The sequence below is a fragment of the Silurus aristotelis genome (genome assembly GCF_946808225.1).
Source record: "Silurus aristotelis genome assembly, chromosome: 7".
NCBI classification, from domain to species: domain Eukaryota; kingdom Metazoa; phylum Chordata; class Actinopteri; order Siluriformes; family Siluridae; genus Silurus; species Silurus aristotelis.
In genome coordinates, this window is record NC_139580.1 from 12,039,994 (window position 1) to 12,052,961 (window position 12,968).

The following is a 12,968-nucleotide window of genomic DNA, read 5'->3' on the forward strand; positions in this document are numbered from 1 at the left end:
AGAATAGAGCAATAGAGACCTTTCTGTGTGTACAAGAAGAAAGTCTATATGGAACAAAATGTTTTTATAAATCTGGATAAAATAAATATATAAATAGGATTTAAAGGTAAACTTCACATAGCAGCAATATATATCCTATAAATTCGTCATAAAAAATAAATAAATAAATAAACTTTAGCAGTAAGTAAGGACTAAGTGGTCTGCACCAATAAATGGTCTGGCAATAATTAATAATTTCTCTACTTTTGTGTAAAGCTGCGTTGAGACAATGTCTTTTGTTCAAAGTGCTAAACAAATACACATTTATTGAATAAAAATGTTTTACTAGTGGTTTCTTTAGGTGAATTTGGATACTTAAAGGGCCTCCTGGTCAAACACTGTTTTGTTCAGTTGAAAAATTTTGACATGTTCACTCAACACTAACTCCCCTTCAGCTCAGAGGGACATCGGACTGCTTTTAGCTAGCAAGTGTGTCCTAAGAATTAATGAGGGAATAGATTAGTCACTCTCAGCTTGATAAATCCAGCCGTAAGCAGAAAAAGATCAGGTTTATGACATAAAGGGATTCACATTTATATCTTACAGTATGTCATAAAATAAGTTATACCATGTAAGAATTAGGGGATTTGAACCTAGGGAATAGGGATGCATTGTTACAATTAAAAGAAAAAGATTAAATAGATTACTAATATAGAAATATTTAGCAAAAGTTAATGGTTAACAATAATGTCATGTATACTATTTACATAAGAGCTTTGTCATTTTTACTATGTATTTATAAGATTTATGGCTTATTACGTAGCAATGCCATTATTGCATTATTGCACAGTTGCATCAAACTGTCAGTTTACACATACGCTACTACTGTATGTACTTGAATTGGAAATTGTAGGTATCAAAAATGAACCACAATTAATAAATAAATATCTATTATGTAGCAGGTAGTTACCAAAGTATAAAACAAAGTGCTATCACAATGTTACTTAACCATTACCAGTACCTATGCATAAGTACTATGACTTATGCTAATGATCAGTTCTTTCAGCTAATGATTCATAGCCCTGTAGTGAAAATCCTGTGGGAATTCCATCAGTTGCACCCTTTGAATTGTCTTATGTTCAATCAGGTGTCTATACATTGGGTTATGATGTCATAGAGCTTTACTTGTTTATATGTTTTAAATTAAGCTATAGATCATTAGTTTAGTTAAGAGGCCATTAGCTTAATTAACAACGCTAATGCATAATTAGCCTTGTAGAATGTTTGTGAACTTATAAATTGGCTAGTTATAATACACATGTAAGTAGGAGGTAATTAAATGGACATCGACATTAGTCTTTTTCAAATCGAAATTAAAACGATTTCTTTCACTGTACACTGCCCAGGGGCCCAGCACTGGCAGCTTGGTGGTGCTTGGGTTTAAACTCAAGACCTTCCAATTCAAAGTCCAACACCTCAACCACCTAGTTACCCAGAAATATTGCTTTAAAGTGTATTAATTAATGAATTGTTATATACCATTCAACTAATTAATTTGCACTTTATTAATAGAATAACAAAAAATACATATACATATATAAGTTTTTTAGACCCCATTCACTTTTTTTAATTATGTTATGCTGCAGCCTGATACTACAATCATTTAGATAAATTTTTTTCTCATTAATCTACACTCCGCATAATGACAAAGTAAAACAAAATTCTAGAAATGTCTGTATGTTTTTTTTATTCATTCAAAAACCTGAAATATAACATGTAGAAGAATAGCCTTTATTTGTCACATTTACATTACAGCAGAGTGAAATTCATTCTTCGTGTATCCCAGCTTGCTCAGAAGCTAAGGCCAGAGCGCAGGGTCAGCCAGGATACAGCACAGGGGGTTAACACCCCAAGAGTGGCATCTTAGCGATATCGGGACTTAAACCCCCAACCTTCTGAACAGTAACCCAGCGCCTTAACCAATGAGCTATTCAGACCCTTTGCAACAACACTTTGACATGATCTCAGGTAGCCCCAATTTTCTTGATTGTGGCTGAGATGTTTCTACATATTGAAAGAAGTCTACCTGTGAAAAGGTTTATTGATTGGACATGATATGGAAAGGCACACATCTCTCTTTAGAAAGCCTGACAATGCATATCAGAGCAAAAAACAAGCCATGAGGTCAAAGGAACTGCCTGCAGAGTTCAGAGACTGAATTGTTGCAAGGCACAAAATCTGGGAAACTGGTTAGGGTTAAAGGATAGCTGAATTGATCAAATTATAGAGATATCCTCAATAAACACCCACTCAACTGTGCTCTGACATCAGTCTGGGCAGAAGGATCACCTTCCAACAGGACAACAACCCTAGGGAGTGACTTAGGGCCAACTCTGAGTGTCCTAGAATGGCCCAGCCTGTGGAAATCCCTGAAAATGGTTGTCCACTGGCGGTCCCATCCAACCTGACCCAGCTTGAACGGATTTGCTACAAAAAATGGCTAAAAATCCTAAAGAGACTCCAAAAGATACTCCATACCCCAAAAGACTCAAAGCTGTAATTGCTGCCAAAGGTTCTTCAACTGTGTACTGTGTACTTATGTATAAATTTTTTTTGCTGTTATAAATTTTTTTTTATATTACTAGAATTCTGTTTTCACTTTGCCATTATGGTATACAAAACCCATGGTGTATAAAACCATAGAGCATATTTCTGCCTACTTTTTTCTATTACCTTTTGTTTACCTTTTTCTTGCCACAGTAGCCATGGCTGCTCATCAGGGATAAATACATTGTTCACCTTAACTGTTAAATTATGTGAAGCTGCTTTGAGACAATGTCCTTGGTGAAAAGCGCTATAGAAATATATTTGACTTGACTGACTACCCCAGCCTCCTTCCATTTTTATAAATATGTTCTTAGGTCATGTTTTCTCTTTGTTCTTTACTCTCTTTGACATTATACTCACTCTCTCTTGGTGAGAGGATGAGACTGAGGTGACAATAGTTAGACATCATCTGTCTGCTTCTTTAAGATAAGTAGACAGACAACAGACAAGAAGCCATTAAGGGACTGTGGGAGGTAGCTGTGCACAATCACGTGCATGTACACACACACACACACACACACACACACACACACACACACACACACACACAAGAAACTGTGTCACCTACTCCCGAAGGTGTGTATGTGATTTCTCTGGTACGCAAGCACAGGGTGTGATGAGTGCCTCTGCACTGTGTTTGGTCATAAGATGCAATGCTCAGAAATTCCACTGATTAGTAAGAGTCTTTATTGCTGTCTAATAAACACATAACCCAGTTTATTGCAATTTAGACTGGCTACGTTTCAGGCTAATATAGACATGAGAATATATATGTATACACACTATATTGCCAAAAGTATTGGGTCACCTGGTCATAAGAATAATGTGTGATTTTTGAGCATTGCATTCCACATTTAGCACCAATTTGCTCTAAGAATTCCTTCCACTCTACTGGGAAGCTGTTCCACTAGATTTTGGAGTGTGCTTATGGATATTTGTGTTCATCTGCCACGAGAGTATTTAGAAAGGCAAATACGGATGTAGGTGAGAAGACCTGGGTTGCAGTCAGCATTCCAATTCATCCTAAAGGTGTTCAGTGGGGATGAAATCAGATCTCTATAGCAGGCCACTGCAAGATTTTTCTCTCCAAAGCATGTAAACCATATCTTCGTGGAGCTCACTTTGTGCACAGGGGCAGTGCCCTGCTGGAACAGGTTTAAGCGAATGCAAAATCTTATTATAGCACATCTAAAGACATCCTGTACAATTGAGTGCTCCAGCTTTTTGGTAACAGTTTGAAAAAGAACCACATATAGCAGGAAAGGTCAGTTTTGGCAATATAGTGTGTATAGTATGTGTTTATATCAATAGTTTATATATAGTATATCAATAAATGCACTACAAAAAATGACATCTTAGCAAGTGGAAACATATTGATTATAATCGAATTTATTGAAAATGTCCTATTACAATTACAATAAGTGAAATATGATTATTAAATCTATTTCAATCTATTTGAACTTTATTACAACTTGAAATAATCTTCTACCACTGGCAGATCTTTCTATAAATAAATGCATTTGATGCATCTGCCAATAGAATAAGAAACATAATATAAATATATAATATAAGAATAAATTACTAAGCAATAAAATACTTGAATGAGTATTATCTCCGGACATAATTTTTATGACGTTATGTATGTGTGGATTAAATGAATCTTAAATTAAAAAATAATAGAGGAAGGAGTTTATTCGCAGAGATTTGCCAGCATAACTTTTTTGCAGGATTCTAATAACTGTATTCTGTGTGTATCTTTCATTTCAAATGTAAAAAAACAACAACAACAACAGTTTAGATCAGAATATTAGATAATAATCTGCACAACATTAATCAAGTCACGAAAGAGGCATTGCACTCTCCATAGGAATACAACAGCATGAAGAGGGATTTTGTCACTCATCATTTGCATCAGGATAAATTGAAGAGAGAAAATTTCCATTTTCATATTTATATTGTGTTTTACTTTGCATCACCAATCATTACATTTTTCTTTCTGAAACTCAAATATCATATGTGCACACCTGCAGGCAAAATTCCCTTAAAAAAGATCTCCCTTTAGAAAAATCCCCTCATCCTTTCCAAAAGCTTTGTCTGTCTGTCTGTCTGTCTGTCTGTCTGTCTGTCTGTCTGTCTGTCTGTCTGTCTGTCTGTCTGTCTGTCTGGCTGTCTCTCTCTCTCTCTCTCTCTCTCTCTCTCTCTCTCTCTCTCTCTCTCTCTCTCTCTCTCTCTCTCTCTCTCTCTCACTCTCACTTTTATACACAAACATCTTTGGTGTGACAACTTAATCAGATACACTGACACTGCACTCACACTGCAAAAGCTCCTCGCTATGAGAGGTGGAAAAATGAACCTCTGTTAGTGACGGTATGCTTGTTTGCACGCTTGGGGAAAAGAAAAACACCTGCATCCTCTCAGCTTCTAAAATATTAATTTCATTTTGTTCATTTATCCATCTCTCTCTCTCTCTCTCTCTCTCTCTCTCTCTCTCTCTCTCTCTCTCTCTCTCTCTCTCTCTCTCTCTCTCTTCCCTCCAGCAACATTCAGAGTGTGTTCAAACATTTTAATTCCATGATTAAATGCTAATTATCTGCATGTTAAGGCATTAAGTCTTATAAGATTAGACTTTTTAATGCTATTTAGATATCTGCCTTCCCAGTGATGGGTACTATTCAACCACCTGATCTGACCAAAAATGTGTTACTGTCAGCTGGCTAAATCATAGTATAATAATGTATTAGCTTGGTAAAAAAAAAAGATTAGGCTACAGCTGTATGAGGTGATAAATAAGTCAATTGCCCATGTGACCAGTTTTACTTATGTCAGGGTGTAAAATCTCTCATAAATCACAGACAGACAATATTCTTGTCTTGGAGTCTTATATATGTTTAATATGTTATTTTCCATTTCTACACAGATAAATAAACTATATACAAAATGGTCCTCTAAAATGTAAAGGCACTGTTATGTATTTACACTGCTATATGGACAAAAGTATTGGGACCCCTAACTTTTCCAGCCATATCAGGTTCTCACCAAAACTGTTACAACAAAGCTGCAGGCAAACAATTGTTTAGGATGTCTTTAGATGCGGTAGCTTCAAATTCTCCCTTCACATGAGCTAGGTGACCCGAAACGATTTTAGCATGACAATGCTCTGTGCACAAAGCCAGCTCCATGAACATATGGTTTACATGGGTTGGAGAAAAAGATCTTGAGTGGCCTGCTATAGAGCTTTGACCTCAACTTTAATGAACACCTTTAAATGAATTGGAATGCTGACTGCACTTCAGGCTTCTTAACCCTACATCAGTACATGGATTTACTAACACCCTTGTAGCTGAATGAGCAATATATATATCAACACCCACTATTGTCTTATACTTAAAATTTGCATAAGTAAACATGTCTTAACATAAATGTATAAATATGAAGGTTAAATTATTTTCCTATTATGTAATTTAATCTCCAATGACAGCTTGTGTTCTGGTGGAACCACCCTTTATCCAGGATAAAAACAAAAACTAGCCATTGTGGGAGGTATTTGCCCACTCATTCATACATAAGGCAAATTGAATTAGCCTAAACAATGCACACTTAACATGAATTTAGACAGTTGGAGGAAACACTACAGGTTGACTTTACATTGCAATTTATGTTTCTGATCCCTAATCAGAATTATTAGGGTTATTTTCAATATGCACATAATTTGGATAGTCATACATTTTAAGTAAAAACCTGAAAGTGCATTTTATGTGTGCATTTAAAATTCAATGTAATAGCAATACCAATGTATGCAGAAAGCTATAATCTAATTTTAGTTTGAAGGAACTGCAGCAATTTACACAAAACAAATTCAATCCATTTCTTGTTTCTTGACTATTGTGATTCCTGTGATTCAAATCCTAGCAGTGCCAGAAATCCACTGTTCAGCCTTTCAGCAAAATGATTATTATTCATTTATTTGCTTGGTTTTGTGCCTAAGCCATAAGCAGCTTTGTGTCAAAGCATCTGTGTAATTTGTGTGTCATAAGTGGCTTGATAGAAACAATCTCATAAATTGCTTTTTGCTTTGTTTAGTGATTTTTATTTTATCTTTATCAGCCATCTAAAGTAGCATAGAACTAAAGCTTCTCCTGCAATCACAGGATTAAGGTCAATACAAATTGTTTAAGATTAATATACCAGATACAATCTGAACATTAAGCTATTTTTATTTGTGGATTATATAAGCTTTCTTCAATACACTGTTATTTATTTGTTTCTATTGATTTCTTTATGGTGGACCTTTAGTCTCATGTTTCTTTAGGCTCGTGTAGTCTCATGCTAGCATCAGTCAACTGCTGAGTTGCACATAAAAAGAGAGAGAGAGAGAGAGAGAGAGAGAGAGAGAGAGAGAGAGAGAGAGAGAGAGAGAGAGAGAGAGAGCACATGACCTCTTCAGACCTCTCTGTTGATGCCTGTTTTTATTAGAAATTTGAAATGCTCCCAGAATCCAGTTATAGAAGGTATGAGGAGTGAAGTGCCGAGGGAAAAGAGCGAGACTGTGTGACCCTGTGTCACTTTTCCTTCCTCTTCTGGTCATCTTCCCCTGTTCCCCCATTACTCACTGTCTGTGTCTGGCCCTTACACCCTTTTGTTTACACTCCCTCCAGATTCACTCATCTTTATATCACTGGCTATGATTATCTGTGACTTGCTTTCTTCCCACCATTCTCTTTAATATTATAATATAATAATATTGTCCTAATAATCGGACAGTAGTCTAAAGCAGCAGTCCTCGACCTTTTTTTGCACCACGGACTGGTTTAATGTCAGACAATATTTTCACGGACCGGCCTTTAGGGTGTGGTGGATAAATACAACAAAATAAAATTATACGACTGGTATTTTTTTATATAATTATAAACGTGACTCCACTGTGTTGTTTTTTGTTAATTTTGCTAGCTTGTGGGTTTGAATTTAGGCAATGTATTATGTGTTAGCGGCCGGAGCAGCCCCTTTAAGAAGGTAGCAGATGAAGGTAAGACATGCCCGGGGGTTGGGGACCACTGGTTTAAAAAACTAAATTAATAAGTCTGGAATAGAATAAATCCATTATATTCAAAGATGTATGAAAGAAATGAAAGAAATATTTGAACAAATTTAAACCTAACTCTTGAAACAAATTCTATCCAGAAATACTCTAAAACATGTCCTGATACAGTACATCATAACACACACGGCCCATTTTAGCCTTACAGTATACAATAATATTGTAATACAACAATATTGTAATAAATTACAATAATGAAAACAAACATCAAACTGTTATAAACAGCTGTTTTAAGCTTCTGCACAGAAAAAATTGTGAATCGAGAAACAAGTGAGTTAGAAGGAAGTGGGTTATGTACTTATATAAGATGATTAGCATACTGCACATGATACAGGACTTGCATGTCAATAATAGTTAACTTATTTTGATTAGATGCTTGCAGTTAAAATCTTATCAGAACACCACTGGGATACAATCTGAATGTGTGCACAAAACAGATGCATATCAGTAACACTGATGGGGGTCTAATAATTTAAAATGCAATTGAAAACACTGAAGAAAATCAAAAGAACATGATAAGTGAGTATCCATTTGCTTCTATCTGTGTATTTGCCAGTTTTCTGTTTCTTCTCCTCCCTTTGCTTTCTCTCCATTTAAGTCAACATCCTAATCTTCTTGCCCGTCACCTTATCTCCTTCCTCCCCCCTTATCTTTGCTCTGTCTCTGCAGGTTTCATTCTAATCTTTAATCCGTGTGATGGGCGAATAGGATTTAAGTGGTGATAAAACTGTACTCTCTTTGCTCTACAAGCACGATGACAGCACCATTTCACGCTATCTCTGCTCTTAGGTTCTTTAGAGCTCTCCTAAGAGGAACATAACCTTTACCAAGTGGAGAAGGGATTACAGCAGAACAGCACGTGTTATATTCGCACTCTTTTTCTCTGTCTCTTGTTCTCCTTCCACTGACTCACTGTGGTTTCATCTTCTTCAGCATGTGGTCAGAACAATCCACACCATCTCTCCATCCTCTAAATTCTCTCTGTAATTACTCATTTTGACCCATTTATCTCTCTTAGTCTATTTCATCTGAGTTAATACTCAGAGTTCAAGCTTGAATACATCCAGGGCATCAAAGTAACTCAAGTATTATTCATTGACTTTGAAGTAGGAACTGCCTTCGTCTACCCACACTGTGTGTGTGTGTGTGTGTGTGTGTGTGTGTGTGTGTGTGTGTGTGTGTGTGTGTGTGTGTGTGTGTGTGTGTGTGTGTGTGTTGTGTGTGTGTGTGTGTCAATGTGTATATGTGTGTGTGTGAGCAGTAGAGCGAGAGAGACTGAGTAGCCATATTCACATCAGCATAAAAAAATTACCAAGGTCCTTAGTTTCAAATCAATAATCCTATCGTAACCCCACTCTTTACTCAGCACAAAGCCAAGGATGTCTTTCTAACCTAGGTCATAAAGCAAGCTAATCATAAAAATAAAGAAGAAAAAAGTCCCATATACACTGTGCTCATCTGAATGATTTGTTATATAAAAACATTAATAGAAGTCATAAATTTTTATGAAAACACAAATCCCCTTCTCATGCATGATTATGCTTTTAGTACTTTGTTTTAGATTTATAAACATCCTAATAATCAACAGGAGAAATCATGTGTTTATAACCCATATAATTATAAATCGACTTTTGTTTCCGTGGAAAGTTCAACAGACAATCTAGATGGTTCTCTTGTATTCACACTTTAACTGAGATTTCCAACAAACTTATACTGACATTTAAACATTAAAAAGCAATCCACTAATATGACTAGGACAAAAATAATGAAAACCCCAAAATGAATGTTCCTAGTGGTTAATTTGTATGAATGAGCGAAGCTGACTAATCATTTTTCAACATCAACCATAGAGTAATGTAAATGTTAATTATTTAATCCTTACATTAATCTATGTAAGGCTTATCAAATGTAGCTAATCTGGATTCTGGACACTAGGATTGTTTTTCACATCTTGTTGATGGTAATACTATACTATAGCCTTTAAAGTTAAAGTGAATTATTAAAACTATTTAACCATTAATTCTACTAATAATGTAAAAAAAGAAAAAGGTTAATAAAACTGATTTTATAATGCACATGTATTTTTATAATGTATAAATTATGATTGATATTGATATTTACATTCATAAGATTATACTTACTGAATATATATATAAATTCAGTAAGTATAATCTTATGAATGTAAATATCAATATCAATCAGTTACAAACCCAAAACATGTCAAATATTCATTAAAGATTATTGAATATGAAATGCAGGCACTGGCCATATAAGTGATCTGGTTTCTGGTTTGTGCTTGATTGGTTGATCACTAGAGCAAAGTAGCTAGAGGGTGTGATTGGTTAGTGAATCATTAATGAACGCTGAGATCGACACTTACCACGTCCTTGCGGCTGAGCACCTCCAGGATGTTGTTAAGGAGCTCGATGCTGTTCCTCCTTTCATCATATTGTCCTTCTCCCACATTAAACAATGCTCCACTCAGCTCCTTTAGCATCATTGGTAGTAGGATGTCACGACAATCTGAAAATGACAGTGTTGATCATTTAAAATGAAGACCAACTATAAGCATGTAGATTGTGCATACACAGATTATGAAACTGTCCATACAGTGCTATTCAGAATGTATCGCATTGAGTAATGTTTCCTTATACAGTGATACTGTATTTCAGTGTCAATCCTGCTGTTTTGGGGTTTCTTTGTGCGTGCGTCTGAGAATGTGAGTGATGGAGTGACCCCCACCCCTCTCAGAGGGAACTTGAAGGTGTATTGTTAGTAATGAGCATCTAATGAGCCAGAAGCTAAATGACTTTTTAATGTGCTGACTGTGCCGGGCAAGAGGGCTGTGGAGAGGAGACAGAAGTATACATCCTCAGGTAGTGTATGTGTCTGCCTTTTGCTCAGACAAATATGGTACTTTCTGGTAATATCCAACCTCAGACAGTGAATAACAAGTGCTTATCAGTATTCACAGTGTATGGATTATGAATATGGAATCAATATTGATGTATGTTATTAACATTATACCTTATCTTGTACTCCCAAGAGCCTTTAGCGGGACTTTCACAGTCTTATAACAATATACTTACCATTAGTTTCAGAGAATCTACTAAATAATGTATAGTAATCACAGAATCAAAACCCTTTACTTATAAGATTATAAACATATAAGATGTTAAATAAGATGGGACTTTACATAGCACTGTTTTACCCTCGATAGCGTTTGAGGATATAGAGCCGTCTAATGTATTCATACAGGGAATATAAACAGATTACATTAATCTGTCAGGATTAATCAGAAAGGGGTAGCTCAGTGGTTAAGATGCTGGACTTCTAATCAAAAGGTCGTAAGTTCAAATACCACCACCACTAAGCTGCCAATGCTGGGCCCTTGAGCAAGGACATTAACTCCCAACTGCTCAGTTGTATGAATGCGATAAGTCAATGTTAGTCGCTCTGCATAAGTGTATTTACCAAATGCTGTAAATCTCATGACAAACACTTTAAACAATTCAGTGTCTTAGTAACATGACAAGCTTTAATTTTTTCTTATTTACATTAAGTGTGCCTTCTTTCTTCTGTGCCATCTCCTTCCTAGGTAAGTGACACACATGCACTGGCACCTGATCCCAGGTCACCGGTTATCTCTCCTTGGACCCCCTTTTGGTAGCTACTAACTACAGCATACCAGTAACACCCACAAAACCTGCTATTTTTGCAGATGATCTGCCACAGCCATCTAATCATCACACTCATTTTCAAAGTATTTCTGATTCTAAGCGTGCCCATTTTTCCAAAACATCAACTTCAAGAACAGATTATTTACTTGCTGTCTATTATATCCCAATCCTTGATAGGTGCAATTGTAATGAGATAATCAATGTTATTTATTACACCTTTCAGCAGCTTTAATGGTATGTTTGATTGGTAAAAATCTAAGTTTTAAACTATGCAATCTAAGACACAGGTTTAGTTTAAAGCTGTTTGATGATCTTCTTGCACGGTCCATGAAATCCAGACACTTTGCACAAGGACATGAGTAGTTTTATTTTTTTATAAAAGATGCTTAATTACACAGTATTGTTTTCCTACTCTGTTTGTGTCTCATTATAATTCACTTGTTTTATGCCCTGAAACAGCATCCTGACAGCTGTATACAGAAGAAAATGGCAGTTCTGTTTATATATGTAGCAGTGAAGGCATTCAAACATGAGAGTTCAAGCCTGAGAAACTCCCCTTCAATAAAATACAATTAAAGAAATTGCACCTGGCAATGGCCCTCAACTTCAAGTTAATGTTAAGTTCATTTAAAAAGCGCAAAAGATATTTTCACATCAGGGCCAGAGAGTATAGAGCAAAGCACATTAGAAATTTCATTCAACAGATTTTACTGAAGCATTAGTGGAAAGAAGTCATCTCAACCTGTGTTTTTTATTTCATTAGGCGGTATTTTAGTCAATAAACTATTTAAGCGCCACTGAGCTCGAACAGCTGTCATAGACCAGTGAGTCTGGATTAAGTCTCGACGAGGAAATCAATGAGCAAGAAGTGAGAGACAACAACAATTTGATGCAAGACACCACAATTATGATGCAGCTTGCTATTTCACAATTTTATTTTTTTTTTTTCTGTGACATTTATCATCCATGGCTAGTCAGGGAGGCATCACTGCTGTTTTTCAAGACCACTGTGGTTTAACTGAAATAAGCCTGAACTCAAATGCCACTTTTCCATCTCCAGGGCCACACAGGGTTAATTACTTTGCTCAAGGGCACACAGGTAAAGATCAGGGGGAGACAACCTGTGTCCACATCTTCTAGTGACACTTTCACCTCTGGTATGGAGCCTTGGCACCACATCTGCTCACTGCAACAGCAGCTGTTCACTTGCTATACAATGTGATTACTTTTTCCTGTCAGCAGTGAGTCATTGTTTTAACTAGCCAAGAAAATGCCAGGACTGGAGGTGATGGCTATACCTATAACATTTGGCACATGACAAGACTTCAGCCACTGCTGACGTAGTGGTGTGTGCCCAGAAAATGTGTGCAAAATATTTAATAGAACTTTAAAAGACTATAAACTAAAATGTAAGTGAAAATCATGTATATGGATGCAGAAAAGTGCAGAGTCAGAGTTAGAAACAGAGAGCAAGAGAAAACAACCTTGTTTTTTTATAGTGCAAAATATCATATTTTATCATTTTACAAAATGAATGTCTGACTGACACCTTAGTTGTATTTATATCCTTCCGCCCTCTGATGCTAAAGACAATCCCTCAAGTGCCC

The 12,968-nt window shown here is 36.0% G+C and overlaps 1 protein-coding gene across 1 annotated transcript in view; it reads right to left on the bottom strand.

The window, feature by feature from the left end:
• Positions 1-12,968, bottom strand: part of dock2 (dedicator of cytokinesis 2) — a 122,616-nt gene that overhangs the window by 66,437 nt on the left and 43,211 nt on the right. Inside the window, exon 25 of the mRNA XM_083546912.1 lies at positions 10,062-10,204. Within this exon, the coding sequence (XP_083403038.1) occupies positions 10,062-10,204 (143 nt within the window). The remainder of the gene's footprint in view (positions 1-10,061; positions 10,205-12,968) is intronic.